This window comes from Neofelis nebulosa, chromosome 2, assembly GCF_028018385.1.
Source record: "Neofelis nebulosa isolate mNeoNeb1 chromosome 2, mNeoNeb1.pri, whole genome shotgun sequence".
Lineage (NCBI taxonomy): Eukaryota > Metazoa > Chordata > Mammalia > Carnivora > Felidae > Neofelis > Neofelis nebulosa.
The window spans coordinates 8,551,461-8,579,407 of NC_080783.1; the positions used below are offsets into that span (position 1 = coordinate 8,551,461).

A 27,947-nucleotide genomic window follows, 5' to 3' on the forward strand; every position below is an offset into this window, starting at 1 on the left:
CACGGCCGGCAAGTTTACCTGAACCATTTAAAGGACCAAATGGAGATGAACTGTCTACCAAACAGAAGAAAATATCTATGTTCAACAAACAGGACTTCCAATATTTTGGAAACAGATGGCTCCAGGTTATAACTGTACTATTTTACGCTTAATTGGAATGAAATAATCCAACTCAAATCCTGCAATTATAAACAACATAAGGAAAGAGCCTTTTATAGCTATGTGGTTTAGGTTTATTTTATTCTTTTTTAAGTAATCTTCTATATCCAACATGGCGCTCGAACTTACAACCCTGAGATCAAGAGTTCGAGCCCCACGTCAGGTGCAGAGATTACTTTAAAAAAAAAAAAAAAAGAGTTGCATGCTCTATTCACTGAGCCAGTCAGTCCCTGACCTTTTTATAAAATTTTATAAAATGTTCTTTGTCTCTAGCAACAATTTTTGTCTTAAAATATATTTTTTTCTGATTTAGTACAGCTGCTTCAGCTCTTTTTTAGTTACTTGTTTGCATGGGATATCTTTCCCCATCCTTTTGCTTTTAATTTTTGAATCTCTGAATCTAAAGTGTGTGTGTGTAAGATTTTATTTTTTTTTGTTTTATTATCATTTTTAAATTTTAATAGTTCATTGTCAAGTTAGCTAACATATAGTGAGTATATATAGTGTAGTCTTAGCTTCGGGAGTAGATTCCTATGATTCATCCCTTACATACAACATCCAGTGCTTATCCCAACAAGTGCCCTCCTCAATGCCCAGCTCCCATTTTCCCCATCCATCTCCCCATCAACCCTCAGTTTGTTCTCTGTATTTAAGAGTCTCTTAGGGTTTACCTCCCTCTGTTTTATTTTTTAAGTAATCTCTACACCAAACACGGGGCTTGAACTCTGAGATCAAGAGTTGCATGCTCTACTGACTGAGGCAGCCAGGCACCTCATAAAGTGTGTCTCTTAATAAGAGAGCATGTAGTTGGATCCTCTTCTTTTTTATCCATTTGGCTGATCTTTGCCTTTTAACTGGAGTGGTTAGTCCATTTACATCTCATGAGGGTGCCTGGTTGGCTCAGCTGGTAGAGCATGAGACTCTATGTTAGAGCTGTGAGTTCTAGGCCCATGATGGGCCTAGAACTTACTTTAAAAAAAAAAAAAAAAAAAAAGATATTTCATCTGATTACTAAGGTAAGATTTACTCATACCATTTTTGCAATTTGTTTTTTGTATGTCTTCTATATTTTTGTTTCTCAATTCTTCCACTACTGGCTTCCTTTGGCATTACGTAGGTACTTTCTAGTGTACTAGTTTAATTTCCTTGTTTCTTTCAGTCTACTTTTGAGTTGTTTTGTCTGGTGGTTGTCTTTGGGGTTACAATTAACATCTTAATCTCCCTGAAAAATAGCAACTTAATTTCAAAGTATACAAAAACTACACTTCAATATAGCTGTTTCCCCACTCCTCTGTTGTTACTGTGTTATGAACTGAATGTCTGTGTCTTCTCATCCTGCCAATCACATGTTGAAATTCTATCCCCCAAAGTGATAGTATTAGCAGGTGGGCCATTAGCAAGCAATTAGCCCTCAATAATGAAATTGGTGCCCTTCTAAGGAGAGCCATGAAAAGAGCTTCTTTCCTCTCTGCTCTCTGCCTTGTGAAGATACAATGAGAAGAAGGCCATGTGTAAAGTAAGATGAGGGCCTTTACTAAGACCCCAATCATGCTGGCGTCCTAATCTTGGACTTCTAGCCTCCATAACTGTGAGAAATGTTTGTGGTTTAAGCCATTTAGTTTTAAACAACAGGTGGCAATCTGCTTTAGCAGCCAGAACTATGACATAGTTTAATACAAATTATGCTTTTGTGCATACATCAATACCAATTTATGACTGCTTAATACAGTTGTCTTTTAAAAACAGATAGGAGAAGAGTTACAAAAATACATTTATACTATCATTCGGATTTACCTATGTAGTTACATTTACCAGTGCTCTTTATTTTTTCATGTGGATTCAAATTACTGTCTAGTGTCCTTTCATTTCAGCCTGAAGCATTCACTTTACTATTTCCTGTATGGCAAGTTGGCTAGCAACAGATTCTCTTCATTTTTATATGGAAATGTCTTAATTTCACCTTCATTTTTGAAGGACCGTTTTGATGGATACAGAATTTTTGGTTGAGAGTCTTTTCTTTCAGCACTTATGAATATATCATCCTACTGTCTCCTGGCCTCCATGGTTTCTGGTGGCAAATCAGCTGTTAATCTTATTTAGGGTTCCAGTATATGATGAGTTGCTTCTCTCAAGATTTTTCAACAATTTTATCACGATGGGGCTGGGTGTGGATCTCTTTGGGTTTATCACTCTTGGATTTACTGAATATCTGGGATACGTAGATTAGTAACATTTATAAAATCTGCCAAGTTTTCATCCATTATTTCTTTAAATATTCTATACTTTCTTTTTTGGGACTCCCATTATCCCATTTTATGTAGCTTGGTATGCCTGGTAGTGTTCCACAGATCTCTGAGGTTCATTTTTCTTCACCCTTTTTTGGAGAGTTGTTCTTCAACTGACCTATCTTCAAGTTTGCCCAAGCCTGCTTGAATCAGCTGTTGAGCTCCTTTAATAGTTTTCATTTCAGTTACTGTATTTTTTAACTCCATAATCTCTTATTTTTTATGATTTCTATCACTTTACTGATACTACTTGTTAAGACATTCTCATACTTTCCTTTAGTTCTTTAAACCTAGTTCCTTTAGGTCTTCAGACATATTTTAAGTAGTTGATTTAGTCTGCCTAAGACATCTAGGTTTTTATTTCTTTGTATGTCTTGTAATTTTTTGTTGAAACTGGACATTAAAATAATATCATGCAGGCACTCTGGAAATCAGATTCTCTCCCTTCCCCAGGGTTTGCTATTGTCTGTTTTGTGACTTTTCTGAACTTCTTCCATAAAGTCAGTATTTTTTGCTGTACGTGACCACATAGTCTCTACTCAACTGAGTGGTCAGCTACGATTGGGCAGGGCTTTCCTTAAACACCTGGAACCAGTAAGTCTCCAGTCTTTGCTGAGGGGCTGTGTGTGCATTAGGGAAGCATACCACCAACAGTCAGCCAGGCAGCTGGCAACTCTTCCTTAGCCTTCACTGCTGGCTTGCTCTGACAAAGCCAGTCTTTTGACTCCTAGATGGACAATGGTTGCAGCTTCCTCTCATTCTGAGCAAATGCTAATAAACATTTAATTTCCAACAGAAACATACCAGTCTTCTCATATGGCCTCACGATATGGAGCGTATACTTTGCTGTCTTCGGTTCTTCGTAATTGTCAAGAACACTGGGTGTCTTGTGTGCTTTATGTACTCGCTAGTTATGTGCTAATAGATCTATTCTTGATACACCCCACTTAAACTGGCAACAGCAGTTTCTAGACACTGTTAGAATACACTCTCTGTAAACATGCCACTTAGATGAACTGGGTAGTCGAGTAGACAGTGACTGCATTTAAGGTGTGCATTGGTGGTTCTATGAATTCATTCATTGTACACTACAGATCAAGTAGTATTAGGTTCTAGTCATAATGAAGAATAATAGGAAGTAGGAAAAGATCTTCACACTATTCCTGCCTTCCTGGCCTGATTGCCTTGCTACCTACAGCCATCTGGTGACTTGTTACCACCATCAACCAATATTTATTACATTTTCTTAAAAAAATTTTTTTTAAACATTTATTCATTTTTGAGAGACTGTGAGTGGGGGAGGGGGAGAGGGAGGGAGGGAGGGAGAGAGAGGGAGAGAGAGGGAGAGGGAGAGAGAGGGAGAGGGGGAGGGAGAGAGAGGGAGAGGGGGAGAGAGAGAGAGAGAGGGAGAGAGAGAGATACAGAATCCGAAGCAGGATCCAGGTTCCAAGCTGTCAGCACAGAGCCCAACACGGGGCTTGAACTCACGGACCGCGAGATCATGACCTGAGCTGAAGTCAGGTGCTTAACCAACTGAGCCACCCAGGTTCCCCATCAACTAATATTTATTAAGAATTTACCATGTGCCAGATATTGTTTTAGGCATTTTACATATAATGATCTATTTAATCTTTACAACATTAACAGATGAGGAAATCGAAACATGAAAAGATCAAAAGACTTGTCTCAGTTATACAGCTAAGAAATGGCAGAGCTGGAGTATAAACTCAGTTCTACCCAATTCTAGCTCTTCACCACTAAATACAGCCATCTATCCCTGTCCTTCTCTCCTCTAGCCGATAATCTAGTTAGGTAAGACCTTGGCTCACAAGTGTAGGTAAGAGATGCCTTCCACTCACCACTATCAGGGATCACTTTCAAGTTGATGAGAATGGGTTTACTTTTTTTTTTTTTTTTAGAAATCTCATCTATGGCACTGTAGACAGGCCCAGGATCTGGATGTATTAAATGTGTCTACTAATAGCTTTGTTTTCCAGTTATAAGAATGTGGGGGGAAAAAAAGACATTTTCATGCTCAAATTATTGTTCAGTGTTTCTAACCTGAAACATTCTTCCTTAGAATAAATTAAATGGCAGAAAGATCCTTTTCAAATTGTAAAATTCAATGCTCTAAGTGCTTGTGTATTAACTGTTATCACCTTATTCACTCTTTCATTCCTGAGTTAGGTATGATTCTTATTTTACAGGAGAGGAAACTGAGGCAGAGAGAGGTTTAGTATTAGACTTAAGGTTACATGGGCTGTAAATGGTAGAGTCAGGATTCAAACCCAGGATGTCTGGTCCTGGAGTCTATGCTGACCTCATAGCTATCACCATGCTGTATTAGGAACTTCTATTATGTAAGCCTCTGGTAGATGAAGGATGCTTGTAGGGTTACCCAAAGGAAAAAAAAGATCTCTCCCAAATCTATATGAAATGGAAGGGAATGTCCTCTCTTTTGCTAAAAGACTGATTTGTTCTAGACAGCTTTCTCCAATGCTTTGGAGATTTATCCTCCTCTATCAATATGTCATTGTTCTACGAATTAATATCCCACTGGCATATAGCTAAGGGCCACAGATAACTTACTGGTTTGAAAGGCTGGTATCTACAGGTCTCTGGCATGGTCAGGACCTTAAGCTGGGCAGGCATAACTCGGGCTGGGTTATCCAATAACTGGAAGTTTGGCTCAGGTTCTTTTTTCTTCTCTTTTTCTTCCTTTTTTTCTGCTTCGTCCTGGAAAATATGAGAAAATAACCCAACAAAGGTTTACTTCTCTTCCACATCACTGAATAACGTTTGATAAATTTACTGAGCAACTCCTTTTTAAAATTTTTTTTGAAGTTTATTTATAGTGAGAGGGACAGAGACAGTGTGAGCAGGGGAGGGGCAGAGAGAGAGGGAGAGAGAGAGAATCCCAAGCAGGCTCTGCACTGTTAGCACAGAGCCCGACGCGGGGCTCGAGCTCACGAAATTGTGAGATCATAACCTGAGCCGAAACTGAGAGTTGGATGCTTAACCAACTGGGCCACTCAGACATTCCTTTTACTGAGTAACTCTTAGGTACAAAAGGTAGCTAGGATTAGATGTAATGAAAATACAACTAAAGTCATACCAGACTCAGGATGGACAGGACAACTGTGCTTAGGGGTGAGAATGCTACGTAACTTGGTTTTAAAGGATAAGGAAGTTTTTCTACCAGGAGAGACCATAAAAAGAGGGTCTATTTAAACAAATGATATTCTCTTTGCTTGAAAGGGCCTTTTTTCTCCCAACATCATCTCATTGTCTGAAAATTCTACTCTGCCCTTCAAAACCCACTTTAGTTGTCATTTCCTCCAAGAACTCAACTCTCTTCCAATTAAAACTTTAGGAGTCTCTATGCTTGGAACGGGATACTTACTTAAAGGAAGCCAAGAGCAAGGTATGGAAATGTTCAGTTACGAAGAACCTGGACCATGATAAAGGTAGATATATCAACCCACATGATCACCAAATTATACTTACAACTTCCATTTTCTCCTCCTCTTTTTTTTCTTTTTCTTTTTCCTTTTTTTTAGCCTTGGCAGTAATAGATAACACAGCAGTGGAAACCTAGAGGAAGTGAACATGGTAAATTGTAGTCTCTTACCTACAAGGTACAAGCCCACAGAGAAATCAGTTCTATATAACTTTGTTTCCTGGAAGTAAGTATCATAAATAACAAAATAACCAGGGAATAAATGGGAAAAATAAGCAGGACATTTATTCATATAATTTTCTACTATAGTCCTCAGGTGATTCTTTAGTTCCTAGAGGCCTGCATCCAATATAACTCTTATTATTACTACTTTTTTAATCTGTAGTCTACCTTGGATGTGGATTTGCTATTATGAGATTCTGAGATATTTGGGTGCTGCATCCATTTTTACTTTATAGGGAAAGCACTAGAAAACATAAAAATTTCCTCCAAACTTGGTCATAAAGATCCTGTTACTGAATTAGATTGCTCTACAATTGTAATACACAGTGGGTGAATGGTTAGCCTAGAACTACCCTTTTTGATGGGTCTTGCTAAAATCGAAGGTAAAACAGGGACTTTGAAGGCTGGCAGTATTGGTATAAGCTGGTTTTGTTTCAGACCTAAAAGCTGGGGGTCTGAAACATAGCTGATGGAACAGGATGTTGTCGTCAGAGATATTCATCACCCACCACCCTCAAATTTGGTCAGTTGTATAATTATCCCCACTTACAAAGTTTACAGCAAATAATCAACTGGCTAATACAGAACACTGTTGAGACGAAGAAAAGTATTTTCCTTAGTATAAGGTATCAAAAAGGATAATTTTACTGAGAAAACTTCAGGGGCAAGTGCAGCTCTCTAACTCACGATAGTTTGATTTAACACACATCAGTGAGCATTCTCATACATTGCTGTTAGTAGCATAAGTTGGTTATATCCATTTTGAAAGGAAATTTAGTTAATATCTATGAAAATAAATAATGTACATTACTTCTAATCAATCACATCTAAGATCCTAACCTATAGATATACTCGTACAAGTGCACAAACATACATGTATAAAGACTCTTATTCTAGTCTCATTTGTAACAGTGACAGATTAGAAACCACCTTAAAGTGTTCATCATGCGAGGAACTGAGAAGACAGATAATGGTATTGTACATAAAGGGAATGCTCTGCAGCAATAAATGAGATCCATATACACTGAAAAACTTAGATTCTTTTAAAAATTTTATGTAGGCTCTACACCCAAAGTGGGGCTTGAGCTCATGATCCTGAGATCAATCAAGTTGCATGCTCTACCGACTGAGCCAGCCAGGCGTCCCCTAAAGATTAACTGTTAAAGTGAAAACAATAAGCTGCAGAACAGTGTGTCAACAATTATTTGTGGCATAAAAAGTACTGACATGTGCAGAGAAAACATTTGCAAGGATTCACAAATTATGATTCCTGTGACGTGGGACCTGGATGACCAGGAGAGAAAAAGGGCTTTTACTTTACATTCTTGTGTAATGTTGGATTTTACCATAAGAAGTATTACTTTGAAAATATCTAATTTAAAACATTAAAATATTTAAAACAAACCCAAGTAAAACACTAAGCAGCTTCTATATAGAAGTACAAATGCTGCTCAAGGGAACAAAGAACCTACCTTTTCCTTTTCTTTTTCTTTTGGTACTTCCAGAGGGGCAGGATATGCAAATGTGGATGGTTTACAGTTTGATTTATACTGAACTTTCGGCATCTGAAGAAATAAAAGTTTTTCTCCTTACATTAAAATAACCCAAATCAAGATTTAAGTATTTTATGCTCTTAACAAGAATACAATGCAAAGGAATGCCAGAAGTTTCGATCTAGGCTAAATGTTCTCTTACAAAACTCCCTTACAGGCATCTGTCTTCTTCAGTGAATTTGTTTTTAGGTGCTTTTACAGAACTACCTGCAGTTCCTTAGACTTTTCTGAGGCTCTGTGCCTGTTCATGGGCACCCCCTTGATCTCATCTCTACTGGCCACGCACCCTGCTTCATAAGTCTCACTCATGGTGTGAGCATCAGATCAACGGTTACCTCCTTTGTAAAGTGTTCTTTGATTAGTTAGCCTGCACACCTAACTTCCATGTACCTTCCTTATACCACTCTAACAATCTATACAAGTCTGAACATGGTTTCTATACCATGTAATCACTCCTTATAAGAGCCCAACATGAGCCTGATGAAAAAGTCAGCTTCACACTACTTAGTGATTAGGTTTTAAAGTTCTCTAGTCTGAATTTTTCCCTATTTACCCAATTTACACTGACAGAGAATGGTAACTGGCATCATATTTACAGGATAAGAAATCTTGTCTTTTTTTTAAGTTTATTTATTTTGAGAGAGACAGAGAGTGCAAGCAGCGGGAGCAGAGAGAGAGAGGGAGAATCTCAAGCAGGTTCTGTGCTATTAGCACAGAGCCCAACACGGAGCTCAAACTCACAAAACTCTGAGATCATGACCTGAGCCGAAATCAAGAGTCAGACGCTCAAATGACTGAGCCACCCTGGCACCCTTGGAATCTTGTCTTTTTCATTCTACTTTCCTTGTAAAGAATGGAAAACAGAGATCAGAAGATTGTGTGCTAGAGGGAAAAGTCCCTACAGATTATACAGGATGCTTCACCACAATGTTAAAGGTTAAAGGTTAGGGACTGGAGAACCTAAAGATTCTTGTTTGGAAAGAATATTTACAAATATTTGCTCAATATTTACAAATGTGAGTAGTTTTATATTGCAACACTTAAAGGATAAGTGACTGTATAGCTATACCGGGGGGCGGGGGGGGGGGGAGTCAATTGGATGAAATACTCAATCTTCATCAGCTATTTTCTGGTCCCAAATTTTTCCACTTTGAAAATTTAATAGAACATTTTAACAGAAGTGATGACCAGATTTAAGAGTTATTTGAAGGTCAAAAGGCTCTGAGAAGATGGAAGAACAAGAAGGTGAATCATCAGGCCACAGGATTAGGAAAGACCTAAGCACAAACCCCACTAAAAAAACATGGACGGTGTGATGACAGGGGATGTATCACTTCCAGTCCTTGACTTATGTGACTAGTTTCTCTCTGTCAGATTCCTTGGCTTCTCATTGTTGGTCTTGTTTTCTGCCACTACCAGAGACATCCTCCTATTTTGCTTTTCCCTTTAGAAATAATCCTTTCTTCCATCAAATACTCTAGCATCATACAACTCTGAAACATGGCCCTGCCTCAAAGCCTCGTTCCTTATTAAGATTTAGTTCAGGTCCTCTTTCTTCCTTGCTCAGATGATTGCAATAGCATTCACTGTAATGGATTTCCACGGACACCAGAATGAGGTTTCTAGAGTGCGAACCTCATCATGTCATTTATCTGCAAGAAATCCTTCAACGGCTCTTACAGAACTTCAGTATTAAATAAAATTGGTAAGAGTGAGCTATAAAACCTTTTCGTATTTTTAAATTTGCCTCCTTTCTTACCATTCCCTCTCAACTGATTCATCTAAGGTTACACAGTTAGTAAAGAGACCTGATTTTCAAAACTTCCACTGACACACTCCACTCAACAAGGTGATGACTCAATTTGAAGGGGAAACAAATATTGGTGAGATGCCAATTCATCTTTAAAATTTCATGAAAATCCTTGTGAGTGGGTGATTAGGTAGGATACAGTGAAGACACACTATAAACGTGAAGTCTTACAAACATACCTTTAAGTCCTTGTTAAGGCCAATGACACAGGTAGGGGTATAAGCCAATGACAGGAAGTGTGAAAGAGGAAACCAGAACCAGAACTGGGTAAAGACAAGGACGCCAACTACAGAAGGCATATGGGTGTGCCCAGTCCTGGACTGCAAGGAGATTGTGACATTATGACCACCTGTAGAAAAAGAGAGAAACCATGAACATGAAACCAGAAGGGCCATAATAAAGATTTCTAAGCACTGCACTACGGAAGCATTTGGTGATTATTTTAAGCATACAGTTCACAAAATATTATATGGAGTAGCTGGAGTTTGTTAGCCAGTGAATTATCTAGGGTCTCCAAAACTGAAGTGCTGTATTTTACAGCACTAGACCTTCATTCTGTATAAGCAGGCATTTTCCAAAAACCAAGCCTAAAGGATATAAAAACTGAATGCTAAATATTAAAAAAATTTTAATATTGATTTTTGAGAGAGAGAGACAGACAGAGCATTGAGTGGGGGAGGGGCAGACAGACGAAAACACAGAATCCGAAGCAGGCTCCAGGCTCTGAGCTGTCAGCACAGAGCCTGATGTGGGGCTCGACCCCACAAACCATGAGATCATGACCTGAGCTGAAGTTGGACACTTAACTGACTGAGCCGCCCAGGTGTCCCACTAAATTAAATATTAATCTACATTCTACACTGGGGCTTTTAATGCTAACAAAAAGTAAAATTTCAGTACACATATTTGCAAACAATAGCAAAGAGGCAAGAGGCAGATGTTGTTTGCTTAGTTTTACTCTTTCTGCTTTAGTTATGTCTGATAGTAGATTGCTCCAACATTTTAACTAGCCTTATGACCTTGGACAAATGACTTTACCTCTTCAAGTCTCTTTTCCCATTGGCAATATGAAGGTTTGAACTTGAGCACTTGAACTAGAGTACTATCACTAACAAAAGAAAAATTTTAATCTCTAATCCTTGATTCAGATGAAATTTTTTGAGGACGCACAATATGTGAAACAATGAAACCAGAGCTAATTCTATGTAATCAGAAGTTTGGGCTGTTGAGAGTATTATGGCTCAGAGCCTGTCCTGTTCGCCCATTCCTTGCCACATCCCCTAGACTATCCCTTGAAGGAGTGCAGAGAAACAGTTTGAAAACTAGTGAACAAGAGCGAAGATCCAACCATCAGTTAGACAGCTGGATCATTATTGGGCCCTTGAAAGACTAAGAATCTAAGGCTAATAGGGGTTGAAAAGTTGAATGCCTTTAGGAACCAGTCAGGCAAACAAATAAGAAAACTTGGATTGGAAGCAATGGGACATTGAGGCAAATGGAAAGTTCATGTCATATTCAGAGAGGACATGTTACCAAGGGTGTAGGTCCAGGGTCACTAGGTAATTTTGTTTTTAAAAGCAGATTAGAATCTGGATTTTGTCCAATATTTTGCACACTTTGTTAGGCACGCAAAACAAAACATGTTTAAGTCCAATGTGGCCCACAGGCTGCTGTGTTGAAGACTCTATATAAAGTATTAGTGCTGGACCCCAGAACTTTGAGACCCCAATCTTTTAGTTTATATAACATAGCCTATAAATGGCGCTTGTCTGTGCCTAGTCACCATCCTAATTGAATTCCAATTCTGGATCCCTACTGCTCACATTTCACTTTTTTTTTTTGGAGATTTTATTTTTAAGTAATCTCTATACCCAACACGGGTTCAAACTTACTACCCAAGATCAAGAGTCACATGCTCCTCCAAGTGAGCCAGCCAGGCGCCCATACATTTCACTTCTTTAAACCTCAGTCTCTCCCAGATGCCTCCATATTAGAGTCAGGAAGTACTAATTCTACTACACTAAAAAGCACTTTAATTTTTTATAAGAATCGGGGTTCAATTGTTCAACCAAATAACCTAGATTTTATCTGGAAAAAAAATCAGGTATACTTTGTTTTTCCAACAGGAATGAGTTATACACATTTATTGTCTGCTTGTACTTTTCTCTATTCAACCTCCCCCATTCACTGAATGCTTACAATATATATTGAGAATCTTGAACAAAATGCTGAAAGCGATCCTGAGGAGTCTCTAGTCTAGTGGGGAAGACAGATAACTAGATAATTAGACCAGAGCAGGCAAGCATTAGGATAGAAACGTGTGCACTAGTGAGAACATACAGCTAAGCATGCCTTGGCACCTACCCCAACATGAGGCTGGGCAGGGTAGAGCAGAGGGGAAGGCTTCCTAAAGAATGTGATCTTTGATTTAAGTTTTGAAGCTGAATTCCCTTTTATTTCAATGAAACCCATTTTCTTCAGACTTAGAAACTAAAGTAGCTTTCTGTTCTAACAGTCGGGAGATTTACTACAAAACAAGAAAGAGTTTGTCCTATTGATAGTGTTTACACAGTTTTGCAAACTTCGACCATAAACCTTAATTTTTGGCTTTTCTCCTCGAAGAGACCATATCATTGAGTGAATTCTCAAACTTCAGTCATTCCTTTGAAGTTGCCCTCCAGATTTTCTCCATTACCACTAACTTCTGAGAGCCAGAATACATGACTACACATTTTTTCTAATGCAGTTGCAGCCTAGTTTGTAGGGGGACAGGACACTGACAAAGTAGAAAGGGGTGACAGAATAATTATGCTTGTAATAGTGAACACGACACTACAGAACCTTTATATACTAAATGACACTAAAATAAGTAAGGCAAAAAACATAAATAAAAAGAGAAATGCAAAAAAAGCATCAAAACTTGACTGGTCCATAACAATTCAAAGAGATATTCACAAAAGGAAGTGAAGGGAGAAAGGCCTGAAAGAGTAAGGAAGAGGGGAGAGAAAGGACTTCCAGTAAAGACAGCCAAATGAAGCCGAAACAAGAGAATTATCCTCCCCCAGTTTTTTTTTTTTTTTTTTTTAATTTTAGAGAGAGGGCAGAGTGGGGGAAAGGGGCAGAGGGAGGGGAGGAGGAGTGGGGGAGAGAAAGAGCAAGAGAGGGAGAGACAGAGTGAGAGCAAGAGAGGTAGTGCGCATGTGCACATGAAAGAGAGAGAGAGAGAGAGAGAGAGAGAGAGAGAGAGAGAATGAGAATCTTAAGCAGGCCTGAGCTGCTTGACCTGAGCTGAAATTAAGAGTCACACACTCAACCGACTAACCAACCCAAGCACCCTTATTTTCCCCTAATTCTTAACAAACAACTCTGATATAGCAGAAACCAGCAAGAAACCATAGTAGCTCTGAATGAACAAGTAAAGGGTTGTAGTGTAAAAGTACAAACTTCAAAAACTGCAGCTAAAAAATAAATGAATACATAGAAGATTATGGAATAGTAAAATGTTACTCCTAAACCCTACTTAAATACCAATTATCCAAAGTAGCCAATCTCAAATGGCTACATACTGTATGATTCCAACTATACAATACTCTGGACAAGGAAAAACTAAAGCTACAGTGACAGTAAAAAGTTCAGGGGTTGCCAGGGACTGTGTGAAAGGAGGGAGAGATGAAAAGGTGACACAGAGGATTTTTAGGACAGTGAAACTATTGTGTATGATGTAATGGCGGATATATATTTATGCATTTGTCAAAACTCATAGAAAGTGAACCTGAATGTGGGATGCTTGGGTGGCTCAGTCGGTTAAGCGTCCGACTCTTGATTTCAGCTCAGGTCACGATCCCAGGGTTGTGGGATCGAGTCCCATGTCAGGCTATGTTCTGAGCATGGAGTCTGCCTGGGATTCTCTTTCTCTCTCTCTCTGCCCCTCTCCCCACCTTGTGCACTCTTTCTCTCTAAAAATATAAAAAAAATGAAATTAATGAAATTAAAAGAAAAAGAAAGTGAACCTGAATATAAACTAGGGACTGATAAAATCCAGCCAATTAAGTGTCAAGCCGTAGTACAGATACCCAGGAAAAAGCAGCAGTAAATAAAGAAATGGTGATGAGCACTGAATCCATTCAAATATGGAACTAAGACTAAACTGTGAGAATTACAATTTCACAAGAGGATGTAAACATTATAAACCATGACAATATAAAAATATTAGAAGGCGATGAAGAACAAGGAAGAAGAAATTATGACATGTCAATGTCTGTATTATTCATATATGGGAGAGAATCGATACCACTGAGAACTGAAATGTTTTACTAAAGTATCTATGGAGTATTTTCCTTATTTATACACAGCTACAAAGAACTGTCTTTAAATTAAAAAGACACAAATAAATTGTGCCTTAACCACTAAAAATTTAAGCAAAAAACTCTTTTTGGACAATGAAAACAAAACAAAAACCCCCATGTGACAATGGATTAAAAGAGAAGACTATCTGCCTCAAACATTTAGGGAAAAAAAAAAAAAAACAACTAACTCCTGAGAAAAGAGAGAAAAAGCAAATAAAAGATTTCAGCAAAATGAAAAGAATTTAGGAAGGAAAAAAAGTAGCATCAGCAAAGAAACATAAAAAGAAATCTCTGGCAAATATAATCAAGAAAACACTCTCAGCAAGTGAAAACCTGGAGAGACTAAGAAAACTTTAAAGACATAAAAGGACTGCAACTTCTTTTCCTGACCTCCTACAGAAATATACATGCAATTCTACCTGACCAAGAAACGACTGACTGTAGTAGCTATGGCTGAGAGTGTTTTCATTAGAAGATATACAGATGGCTAATCAATTTGAGAAAATATTCATTGAGTAAAAGAACTGTTATGAAAACCTTGAGATACTATTCTTCACAGCTTTCAAATTAGCAGAGATCCAGGTACTAGAGCACACACTTCTACCTTGGAAGGGTAGCCTGTCTCTGACATCAAGCATAATGTAGAGGTGAAGAGTGTGAATTCAGGAGCTAGATGGCGGTTACACTCTATTTATTAGGTAAATATTCCATACATCCTATTTTAAGATGATTTGGCTGCTAGAATTTGTCTAAAACCTATTTTTTTTTCTCAAAATCTTTCCAGTGTCAACTTGTTTCAAATTGATATATACTAAGAAAATTAGAGAAAAAAAATCCACACTGAGCACTTTATTAAGTGATAGGTACTGTTTTAAAAGCTTTACATGGATTTTTAACCCTCCCAACACCACAAGGTAGACTTTACAAGACAAGAATATAAACATGGGGGAAAACTTCTCAAGGTTATACAGCTACTACTATAAAGGGCCTGGGACTCAAACCCTAACAGTCTGCACGCTTAACAACTCTACTAAAGTATTTCTATGAATTCTAGGCTCCACATTTTCTACAGGAATAATTTCCCCCAGACTCAATTTCTACTGTGTCATAGAGCACATAGTTACTTCAATAGATTTAGTTTAAATAGATTAACACATCTGGAAGATTTAACATTTACCTGCATCCAGTATGCCCTGGGCCAAAATAGCGCCAAACTTGGCCATGACATCATCATGTTTATCATTGATAACTTTGGAATACAGCTGTCTGAACTGATTCACCTGTATGAACAAGAAAAAGAATTATAGTCAAATTCTATACATTTGCGGTGTCATTTCAGAACAGGGAATAGACTGCTCAAATTATAATGAAACTTGAGTTCTGAATTTTACAACATTTAAAAAGAGAGAGAGATAAACCAGACTTGAAAGCAGAAAAGTTCCATGGCTGAAATCATGGGTGTTATGACTTTTCTTGTGTGGGAGTACCAGTTCTGTTTTCAATCCTCATTCCACAGTGGATGATTCACACTCATGGGAATGCTGAATGCGATTTCATATCGCACCACGGTTAGTCAGTAGGCTTAAACAGTTCAAGCAAACACTGAGGACTTCATTGTACTGTGAATTACAGCTATTTTGCTTACCATAACCACTACTAGCAGGCATAGTCCTTCAATTCTATCTTCAAATAAACTACCCTTTACTGAAGTTGTGTGAGGTATATTTTGGATTTAATGTATATGCACACATATTAATTTTTTGAGAATATGTCACAATAATTAGTCTCATCAAAAAAAAAAAAAAAAAAACACCAAAATGGAACATGTGCTAACTTAGGATGGGATACCCAGTAATTTTGTTTGTTTCTTTATTCTTTTCTGTATTTTCTAAAATTAATATACATTACTTTTACAATTAAAAAAAAATAAAGTTTATAAAATAAATATTATCAATGTATTTGTGATTCCTTTAAATCTGTTTGGGTGACAATAAAGGAACTATTTTATGCTTCTTCCAGGTCTTACACTTCTCTGTTTTCCTACCAGTGCTTTTCAAGTGGTAGGCACCCAGGAAGTCTGCTTGTTCAAGAAGCACATAATCAGGGAGCTCCCCAAATCTGCCAAAAGCAGAAAATATTGAATTTGAGTTTCCTAATATAATGACTTTATCTGCATTACATATTCTTTCAGAATCTCTTCCCTTCTTCATTTGCCTTGGTCTTAGAGGCCACACTGTGATACAGTGCAGGGTAATCTAGAATCAGACAACCCTGGCTTATAAATACCTCTGCTCCAATAAGCTGTTTAGGTAAGCTACTTAGATTTTATGAGCTTCAGTTTTGTCATCCCTACAGGGATTAGAGTGCCTACACCTTACACGGCTGCTGTTAGGACTACCTGATGTAAATATGTATGTAATGTAATGTGTAAAAGGCATTTTTGACTTCAATAGCATGGCCATCCTACCATACTAGGGCAGAATCCTACCAGTCCCCCTTGACTATGATCTCGGCAACCTAATACTGCTAACAAAACGATATTCCTTAAACATGCTTCTCATTTTTTATTCACAGGCAGCAACAAAAGGTGATGGGAAAAACAATGAAGTCACTCTGCCAATACCTAGCAACTAACCATTAGTGAGCCATTTCTATCGGTCTTACTTTCTCTTAACTATAAAACCCAGCATGATTAGATCATTGTAAAATTCCCTTCTAGTTTTACAAATCCTAAGGTTTGATGCTTTTACTCTGGTTCAACAGGTCAAATTCCTTTGATTCTGAACTTATTTTAGATGAACACTTACATTACCTTATATAGGATGGAAATTTTATGTGCTAAAGGTTTATGAAATATGTCATGAACTTATAAAAAGAAACACTGGACAAAGCACTGTATGTACATTATGAGGAAGAATTTAAATATAAAACTACACCCAAAACAATAGGAAAACATTCAGTGAAACTTAAAGATGGGTAAAAAAAATCAACACAAATGTATAACAGGATTATCCAATTACTATTAAGTACACTACTTAAAGAGCTACTTTTATGTTTATCATTTAAACATTTTCCCCCCTCACATTTTATTACTTATGCAGCAGTAACTTAATTCTCATGTTTATGATTCTTCAGAAAGCATTATTGTTTTGGGGCACTGAGGTGGCTCAGTGGCTCAGCCACTGGGGTAGCTCAGTTAGTTGAGTGTCTGACTCTTGATTTCTGCTCAGGTCAGAATCTTGTGTTTCATGAGTTGATGCCCTGTGTGAGGCTCCATACTGACGGTGTGGACCTTGTTGGGATTCTCTCCCTCCCTCTCTCTCTGCCCCTCTGCTGCTCTGTCTCTCAAAATAAATAGATAGCTTAAAAAAATCTTAAAAAAATTATTTTAGTAGGTGAGGGCAGTTATCTTAAATTTGAAAGGCAAGTTTGAGATCATGTACTCCCTCTATTTACAGATGTGAAACTGAAGTAAGATGGGTGAAATGCCTGGTTTGCTTGTAATCACAAAAAAACTAATTGCAACCATGGTTAGGATCATGATTTTCTGCTTCAATTTCATTGTTATGCATAGTATGGCACCCCCATATAAAGTAGAATTTGTGGGAGAAAAGCATATTTATTTCCCATTTTATATTATGACAATCTCACAGAAAAGACAATTAAACTCTAGGCAATCCTGTGATCCATGCTTTCTACTGGGCATGATTATCTAAAAACCTACCTTTTCCAAATTCATGCATTTTTAACATTCATCATATTTTTAACTCTATACCTTATACGGCTGGGGGGGGGGTGGTAGGAAATCACTCTCTGGAAAAAAAATGGGGAGAAGGGAATAAAGTTTTTTGGGGTCATTTCTGTTGGTACTTATCACCTGGGACTGTCTCCTTTCAATTTTCTTCTATTTTGCCAAATACAGAAATAAAGCAGCACATTGGCGATCAGTTTTAAAGTTGTTTTTCTTTTCTTTTCCATGAGATTTCATCTCCTCTTTATGACTTAAACTAGAGGTCTATAACTCCTTTCATGAAATCCTTGAGGCCAGATGAATTTTGGAATTCAGAATTCAGAAAGATAGCATTTATACATATACTCTACATTATGCAATACTCTCAATGGAGCATGGGGGCAATAAGTTATAATCAAACAAATTAATATTTTAAAAGCAGCTAAATGACTGAATATTAACACTAAATGGGATAAAGGCTATAGATGAGTTCATATTAGGTCAAGTTCTGCAGCCAATGAGTCCTTAAAAATTTTTTAATTTTTATGTTTTTGATGGAGCAAAATAGTGCATGAGTGGGGAAGGGGGAGGGGCAGAGAGAGAGAGAGAGAGAGAGAGAGGTAAGGACAGAATCTCCAGCACTTAAGCTCCATGCTCAGCAGGAAACCCGATGCAGGGTTCGACCCCACCAATGTGAGATCATGACCTGAGCTGAAATCAAGAGTCAAATGCTTAACTCAATGAGCCACCCAGATGCCCCCCAAATTGAGTCCTTAAAAATAAACAAACCTCTCTTCAATTTTCAGAGCTTTTTAGATTTTGGAACTGCAGATAATGGGCTATGACTTATATAATTTCTTTGTGGCTAGTCCCAAATCTCTTTGGTTCTGACTTTTTTCCTATGCTCTCATCTTATTTCCAGCTGACTTGCTAACATCTCAAACTCAACATGCTTAAAACAAAAAATGATCTTTATTCTTCTTTCAAGATATTGTCAATGCTACCATGATTTCCCCATTATCAATATGCCAAATGATGTTTTTAGCTCCCTTCGTAATTTTATGAGTATTATTTTGCTTATGGTAGTTGCTTGCAGCCCTTTCTTTATATTACCACTGACACTATTAGAGTCCAAGTTCCTACCTAAGGTGACAGTATGGTAATATACATTATTACTTATAGATGTGTTATGCTGTAAACTATCACCTTATAATACAAAATTTCATTCTTATAATTTCATCCTATAGAAGTTCAAACTTTCTCCATAGAAATACTTCTAGGTTACTATGATATTTCACAAAAGCCTCATCTACTTAAATTGTGATTTTAGAACTGCAAAAGCTTATCAAGCTTGGCCCAACATGATCCTACTGCCAAAAATGTACCTGTCAGTGGTGGGAGAAGCTTTCCCCCAGCAGGTAACCTCAGGCCAGGGGACATTAGGCCAGGAAGAGCACCAAATATTTTATTCCTACACTGTGATATTTTTATCTGATTCTATATATGATAATATGTATGTGTTCAAAAATGCTAAAGGTAGATTTCATTTAAAAAGGAAAATAAAAGATAGATCCTTCATAAAGAGTAGAGTTGGGTTCTTCAGAGAAAATAGTTCCAGGGACCTATAAAAGTACATTATTCTAGTTAAATGGTTCTGAATCTGGTGTAAAGGCTTTTTAAATTGGGTTTGTAATCACCCAGGGGTATATGCATGTTCCTGGGTCTACGTTGGTGAGCGTGAGTGAGCAAAAAACCAGCAGAAGAAAAGCAAAGATGCGCTGGGGTTACTTAAACCAAAACCATAACGTATCAAACTAAGCATTAAGACAGCATTCTGTAAATGGATGTGATGTATATCATGATTACATAAAACATTTCCTTTGGAACGTCTCATTGTGCATTTCATAAACTGAGAAATGTCCCTTTTGGATTCCTTTAAGGGGTGGTTATAGTTTGATGAAATTAGCACTTGATCTCCACTTTATTTCATGCACCAGTTTGCAACCTTGTGACTAGGACTCATAATCTTGAGAACTTCTCTTCAAGCTTAACAGCTTTTTCTTTTCAGCAAAATGTCACATACCACTCCAAAAGAATCTCAAGTTGTCTTGTTAGCAATTATCAGATAAAAGAGAAATGATACAAATGACAGTCCACAAAAGTCTTTACTGCATGCTTAATAGCAGAAAACAATGAAATAGAACTTAAATTTTAAGAATTCATGAGCTGAGTAATAGTTTCCCTCTAAGGAATAGTGTTTCCGGAAAACTGGAGCTTTATACTGCCATACACAGCTTTGCTTTCATAGTTGGCAGGGTATACATTTCACTTTCCCTGTGGAGTTTATATTAATGGCAATGGCTACCAGCTCTAACTGCATTTCAACATTCTTAATCAATACTCAGGATTCTGGTACAATCTGAAGATGGAAGTGTGCCCCATGTATTCACATCAGCTAAGACTTGGTTCAACAGTATTTTATGGAATGATTTTAAAAATGCGAATTAAATTCTGTATTTTTTCCCTTTTTCTAAATGTGAGAAAGTTTTATTTATTAGAATAAATAGTTGAATGCTTTTCACACTACACAGCCTATATCCTACCCCACCCCCATTCCAAAGGACTCTGCCACTGTTGGTGCAGAGTTTATGATTGAAAAATCAACAAAATCCTACAGCAGAGGATGGAAAGATAGTAAAACATTTGTCTTGTTCACAATACAAATAACATGAAAGCAACATGCAAGGTCAAAGTGAGTAAGTATCTATATATTACTATTAGGGGAGGTGCATTCCATGGCCTAAACTTCCTTCTTTAATGACATTACTCAATTGGATAACCTCCAGCTGATAAAGCTTAGAAGATCAAAAACAGAAATAAAAGATGCAAAAACTATTCATACTATAACTGCTATATTTAAAAATAAAAACCAAAAAGAAATGCAGACTCTTTAAAAGATGTTTATGTTTTAAAAGATATAATATATGAAGTAATATATTATTAAAACAGAATGAGAAGTTAGATTCTATTTTTGCAATAATACAATTTTTGGAAGTCTTACAAATTATTTTGACAGAAAGAGCAGCACTGGATAAATGAAATAAAAATGACAGCAAATGCTTAGAAATGGAAATCTATTAAACAAAGTTTCGTAAAATGAGAATGAATAATCCAGCATCGATGAGTTCTGGCAATTCTTCTCTTCTCCACCCGCCCCATCAATCTACTTTGCTGAAAATGAGGATGTTCTACACTTGGCAGATGAGGCAGAAGACAGTATACTAATGGTTTTTCCACTTGTTAATTTTGACTGTTTCTCAAACAGAAGCAAAATTAACACAAAACTATTAAATACCCTAATTTCAAGTTAACGAAAAGATCTGAAATTAGTGCATAAGCTCTACACATCTACTTAATATAGTAAACGTGGTAAGTTATAGTCCACGTGAATAAGATCTACGCATTTTCTGTCTCTGAACAAAATGAAACATTTTGGCTGAGGTGCCAATTTACATTAGATATTATACTCTTCACATGATGTCTAGGGGATTGTCATGAGGAAATTTTAAAATAGATGTCTCCGTGAGGGGAGTCATCCACAGGGTTTATCTGAGAACGGGACTGCAGGATATGTGAAGGGGATTTCTGTGGGTCTTTCCCCCTCACTCCAAGCCTAAAGATGGGCTTCAGAGGGATCGCTTAGAGAGCTTAATATGATCAGTGGTCACTGTGCATTGACATCTGACATGAAAAATAGGAGGCATTAGCTATCGATTGAGGTACTAGTGGAGAGGGAGTAGGACAAAGAGGAGGGAAAGGAAGACAGGAGGGAGCAGATGAAGCTGCCCTAAGAGCCATACTTCCAGCTATAAGGGTAAATATGCAGGACTGCCTATGTGAACAGAAGGGGACAAGAGGGAAACAAGGCCGTCCTGCAGCCATGTGAAACTCTGCCCAAAAGATCACCCAGGAGGGCAGTGACACTCTAAGAGAGTCTGGATGTACTCATTTCCTTTCCTTTTTTTTTTTTTTTTTTAAAGTTTATTTATTTTGGGGCACCCAGGTGGCTCAGTTGGTTGAGTGTGTGACTTCAGCTCAGGTCATGATCTTGTGGTTTGTGAGTTTGAGCCCCATGTCGGGCTGTGCGCTGACAGCTCAGAGCCTGGAGCCTGCTTCGAATTCTGTGTCTTTCTCTCTCTGCCCCTCCCCTGCTCATACTCTCTCAAGAATAAATAAAAATGTTAAAAATTAAAAAAAAAAATAAAGTTTATTTATTTTGAGAGAGAGACAGAGAGACAGTGAGCAGGAGAGGGGCAGAGAGAGGGAGAGACAGAATCCCAAGCAGGCTCTGTGCTGCCAGCACAGAGCCCAACACGGGGCTCGATCTCACGAACTACGAAATCATGACCCGAGCCAAAATCAAGAGTCAGGTGCTTAAACCAACTAAGCCATCCAGGTGCCCCTGGATGTACCCATTTTCTAAACTGAGACTGGATATATCATATAAAGTGAATGTAAGACTTTTTATTATCTTAGAAAGATGGGATCAAAAACTCATGGATCACCTGAGTTTGCATCCTGTATCAGAGGAACAAGTTATCCTACTAAATACATTTTAAAAGGACAGCAGTAGGCAAAAATTAAAGTTCATTTTTATGATTTCATCAATCTGTAAGTTTTAATTTTTCAATTAAGGCTATATAGCTGAATTAACAAACTGACTATAAATCTGTAAAAAATGCACTTAGGGAGTATTACTACATATTTAAAGTTTCCCCATTCTCACATCTTTTTACTTCCTGTAAGTTCAGTGTTCATCATATTTGAGTTACAAATGTCCTTAAAAGAACATAAGTTACTAAAGAAAAGCCTGCACCAGCTCTCTTCTACAGAGTTTTTTTGTTTGCTTACCTTTGGACAGGTGATTTCCGTCTGCTGGATCATGATGAGAGCTGAAGCTATAAGAGCTCCTTGCCTCACATAGTTCACAGGATCGTTTGTCATCGGTTCTAGCAAATTAATTGCCTCCTGAAAGCATTAAAAAAACTTTAAATAAAGCTGGTATCGCTGGATTTTCAAATTAGTTACTGTCATTCTAAATCAGTGTTTTCATCTAACGTTGTAATAAGTTCATTAAAGACTACCTGGAACTGAGTATGCTTTAAGTTTCAATACAATTGATGGTAAGTGCAAAGGAAGCTTATAGAACACAAGCGCTCCTGTTGTGAAGTAGAGAAGTCAAAAACAAAGTAACAGAAAATGAGATTAATGTTCGATAAACACCTATTATTTTCCAAGCACAGCAATATTTTATGTGTTATCCCATATAGTTCTATTAATCCCAAAACAAACAAACAAAAAACCCACAACATAAAACCATCTTTATAAACAAAGAAACAGAGTAAGAAAGGTTAAGAAATTTGCCCAAAGCCATACAAGTAGAATGACTCCAGGCTAGTCTGACCCCAAAGCCTGGATTAAGTATCCAACTTCCTTCAAATACTAGGGTAAGGTAATGTCTTTGATGATTTTATAAGACCTAACTTAAAAAATTAAATTGATATTTACCAGGATTTCCCTAAAATCATATTCTTCAGAATAATCAGTCCTATGAAAAAAAGGATTCCTTGGTGAAATAAGTTTGGGAGTTCCTGTGTACTATATATCACCCCCTCTTACAGATTCAAAATATATACTGCTTATCAAATACTCTACAAATGTACATATCCTAGCAAAAGCTCCAAAAAGTCTTATTAAAGAAATCACTTGAACTTTGTATTTGTCCACTGTATTTGACCAAGAACTCTTTTGCCCTACTAACTTCTATTAACACCCTGTGGAACCTTAGTTAAGTGCCACGTTATAACATTCCTTCTAAGGTCCTTGGTAGGTATAAATCTAGAGGAACAGAGAAATGGGTTTACAAGATAATCAAACTTATTTCTTAATATAATATACCATTTCTTAAATATCCTTTGTTTCAAGGCCAAGGAAAGAAAAAGTTAAATCCTTTTTCTTGGGAAAACATTTTCAGTTTTCTTTACATGTGGATTTATTTATTTGTTTATTTATTTATTTAAAATCAGTGCTGTTAACAGATACTATACACACCAGGTAAGTGTATTCTTTCTCCCCATTTCACTGAAAAATGTCATGACATTGTGCAGAGGAGCAAGTTTTTCAACTATTACTCATAATGCTGGCAATACTGTTTCTAAGATAGTCATGATACAAATATAACCAAATTTCCAGCTTGTAAGTTAAAAGACACTAACTTGGTCTTTGAGCTATGTGATATAACCTCAGCGATAGATATTTTAGAATAAACAGGTGTTTCAGGTTTTTAAGAACCAAACATAAAGCACCAAACCTTGGTCAGATAGGTACTGATATGGAGACCACGCAAACTGTCTAGAAACAAAGCAGACTTGCTTAGTAGGAGTAATAAAAATTTCTCATTGAATTAACTTGTTCAGATGCTGTGTCTCAAACAACATTTGCTCCTAGATATCATATTAAGGTTAGAATAATCTGGAAAGAAAAAAAATCTAACTTAAAATATTTAACTTATGAGGCCTGCCATAAATGTCTACTGAAGACCTGAGGGAGAAAATACTTTGAAAAACATCTATCTATATTTTTCCTTTGTTTACAGATGTATCCCAGAAAAAAAAATGAAGGCCAATTTCTATAAACTGTATTTTATATACTTAATGATATTTGTATTTTATTAAAAAAAATTTTTTTTGAGAGAGAGAAAGACATCACATGTGACTGGGGGAGAGGGGCAGAGGGAGACAGAATCTTAAGCAGGTGCCATACTCAGGGCGGAGCCCAATGTGGGGCTTGATCCCATGACCTGGGATCCCATGATCTCATGACCTGAGATGAAATCAAGAGTCAGATGCTCAACCAACTGAGCCACCCAGGTGCCCCTACCCAATGATATTTCCAATAAAACTGCAGATATATTCTCATGTAAGAAATTCTCCCCCAAAAGAAACAAAAGCATTTTAAAAACAAATCTCTGTGATGACAGACTATGTCCAACTTGTTCACTATCATATCCTTAAATGATCTCCACCCCATCATTGATTTTTTTAAATTAAAATTTTTTATGTGTTTATTTTTGAGAGAGACAGCGCGCACGTGTGCGCATGAGTGGGGGAGGGGCAGAGAAGAGCGAGACAAAGAATCCGAAGCAGGTTCCAGGCTCTAAGCTGTCAGCACAGAGCCTGACACAGGGCTTGAACTCATGAAAAGCGAGATCATGTCCTGAGCTGAAGTTGGACTATTAACCAACTGAGCCACCCAGGCCCCCCAGCCCCCAATCACTGGTTTGACAAATATTTAGTGAAACCTACTGTGTGCCAGGTCTGACCTTAGATTCCAGCAATGAACATTGTGTTCTCAGGGACCTTACAATTCAGTGGAGGGGAGATAGACAACAAATAAACAGGTGTAAAAATACGTTGGGTGGTGATAAGTGCCATGATGAAAAATAAAGCAGGGTAAGGACATGAATGAGAAATACTGGAAGGGAATGTTTCTCTATAAATTTTTATGTAATTCTTGTCACATGTAGTGAAAATGCCCATATTAATTCCTAGCTTCAGTAACATTTTACAGGACTAGTAAAAGTTATTAGTATCCAATACTAATACCCTTTATTTGAGAAAAAGTCAAGCAAATTAAAATTTAATTCCTGGATCAATCAATAAATACCTATGTTTTATTTTATCTAGTTTGGACAACAGAGGATAAAAAAATGATTCCTTCTGGGGCACTGGGGTGGCTCAGCTGAGTGTATGGCTAGCTCAGGTCACGATTCCATGGTTTGTGAGTTCAAGCCCCACATCGGGCTTGCTGCTGTCAACACAGAGCTTGCTTTTTGGATCCTTTGTCTCCCTCTTCCTCTCTGCCCGTCTCCGCTCATGCTCTCTCTCAAAAATGAATAAACATTCAAAGTGTTCTCCTTCTCTCTGATGTAAAGACATCAGAAGCATACCCTAATTATGTTCTTGTTCTAGATGTTCTCATTCTCGTTATGTTCGTGTTCCCTCATGCACTCCATTAAAACAAAAAAGTTTGGGGCGCCTGAGTGGCTCAGTCCTCAAGCATCTGACTTCGGCTCAGGTCATGATCTCACAGTTCGTGAGTTTGAGTCCCAGGTCCAGTGAGCTCGAGCTCTGCTTCAGGGGAGCCCTGCTTCTCTCTCTCTCTGCCCCTTGCTCATTTGTACCCTCTCTCTCTCAAAAAAAAAAAAAAAGGAAAAAAAAGTTCAGCTTGGGGCAGTGGTCAAGGTGTGTCCATTTGTGTTATGAAAGGCAAAAAATGTTATGATTAGGTCACTGCTATAAATCAAGAATACTTGTTTAAGCAACAGTGCATTTCTTTATGAATCTCATGATGAACTGTACTTTCCAATCATCTACTTATCTAACCCAACTCTTTATTTTGTCACTTTTGAGGACTTAACAAATATCAGGTTATCTGTTATTTTTGTGAGGAGAGATGAGGCAAATGGCACTTAAAGTGATTTGTTTAAAATAAAACAAAAAAAGAAATCAAAGCGGATTGATTTTGGTGCTCTTATACGAGAATTTTGATTTCCACACTACTAATCATGAAAATTAAACATGTAAATTACCATTTAAAATGACCAAATTCTTTAAAGAAAAAAGTATTTTATCTTTTTCTTTTTTGAAAGAAATCAATGCTCTCAAAGAGAAATTCAACAGCATGTCTCCATTATAGCCACCCCATGGAATGTGGTTTGTTCTATTTTAATTAAAAAAAATTTTTTTTTTAATTTAAATAATCTCTGGGGCACCTGGGTGGCTTAGTCAGTTAACTCTGGCTCAGGTCATGATCTCATGGTTCCTGAGTTTGAGCCCTGCATCAGGCTCTGTGCTGACAGCTCGGAGCGTGGAGCCTGCTTCAGATTCTATGCCTCCTTCTCTCTCTGCTCCTCCCCTCCTTGAGCTCTGTCTCTCTCTCAAAAAATAAACAGTAAAAAAAATTTTTTTTTTTTTTTTTTTTTTTTTTTAAATTTTTTTTTTCAACGTTTTTTATTTATTTTTGGGACAGAGAGAGACAGAGCATGAACGGGGGAGGGGCAGAGAGAGAGGGAGACACAGAATTGGAAACAGGCTCCAGGCTCCGAGCCATCAGCCCAGAGCCTGACGCGGGGCTCGAACTCACGGACCGCGAGATCGTGACCTGGCTGAAGTCGGACGCTTAACCGACTGCGCCACCCAGGCGCCCCAACAGTAAAAAAAATTTAAAAAAAATTTAAGTACTCTCTATACCGAACACGGGGCTCAAACTCATGACCCCGAGATCAAGAGTCACACACTCTTCCAACTGAGCCAGGTAGGCTCCCCTGGTTTGTTCATAACTGGCTTTGAGCAATCCAGCATAGTAAAGTGAGGAAGGAAGTTCTGGTAAGCTTTGTGAGGCAAGTTTACTCTTACAGATCACACCACACTTGTATTTTTGCAGCAGATGCATAAACTTCTCTGCGAGGGAAAACAGTCTGGTGCCAGGAAAGAACTGACCCCACTGGCTTTGGACTTTACCTTGTTTCCGGTACCAGCACAGCAGATGCCTAGGGCCATAGCAGCTCCATAACGCACGTGAGGATTGTAACTCTCTGACAACAATGAAACGACGCTGGGGCACTGTTCAGGGGTCCTGAGAAGAATAGAGAAAGTGAAGATAGTGTTACAGGTAAAATATTTTAAATCAAGATGGAAGAATTTTAACCAAATTTTTGTAACTTATGGAAAACAATAATTATATTTCACACAGAAGTCGGAGAATTAAAAATCCACGGAATTCCAATTATTGACATTAAAAATCTATCTTCAATATTCAGAGAACATACACAAAGAAAGTGGAACGTATCAGTGATTCCTCAACCACAGCTCTGCCTTAGAGCATTACAGTCATTCCCTCATGCCTCCTCCATTGTGGAAAATAACCATGGGGAGCACACAATGCTCTACATCAATTCTTATATTTCCTGCTTACTGTGTTTTCAGAAGACAAAAGTTGTTACAGAGACTCCGTATGTTTCCAAAGTGGAACACAAGATTTGAGTCACCCAGTATTACTGATTGAATATAAAATTGGTAAATATGCCTTAATAATGAAAAAATTCTGTTTTCAATTATTTTTGTGTTGGTAAGAACAGAAACTGTTCTCTTCTCATCCTCTTCATATACTTCGGCCAAGACCAAAAAAATAGGATGACCCTGACTAATGAAGTACCTGACTCATTAAAAGACTACCCTGTTATAGTGATTACTCTTTAGGGGGCAGCAGGATAGGGGTAGTAACTAGAAATGAGTGTAAGGGGAATGTATGGGAGGCTGATA

At 37.6% G+C, this 27,947-nt stretch overlaps 1 protein-coding gene across 1 annotated transcript in view; it reads right to left on the reverse strand.

Annotated features, from left to right (window-relative positions):
• PSMD1 (proteasome 26S subunit, non-ATPase 1) overlaps positions 1-27,947 on the reverse strand; it is a 94,870-nt gene that overhangs the window by 3,985 nt on the left and 62,938 nt on the right. Inside the window, exons 17-23 of the mRNA XM_058701691.1 lie at positions 27,147-27,261; positions 22,477-22,593; positions 15,013-15,115; positions 9,669-9,838; positions 7,599-7,691; positions 5,952-6,038; positions 5,034-5,180 (exon numbers count right to left, since the gene is read on the reverse strand). Of these exons, the coding sequence (XP_058557674.1) occupies positions 5,034-5,180; positions 5,952-6,038; positions 7,599-7,691; positions 9,669-9,838; positions 15,013-15,115; positions 22,477-22,593; positions 27,147-27,261 (832 nt within the window). The remainder of the gene's footprint in view (positions 1-5,033; positions 5,181-5,951; positions 6,039-7,598; positions 7,692-9,668; positions 9,839-15,012; positions 15,116-22,476; positions 22,594-27,146; positions 27,262-27,947) is intronic.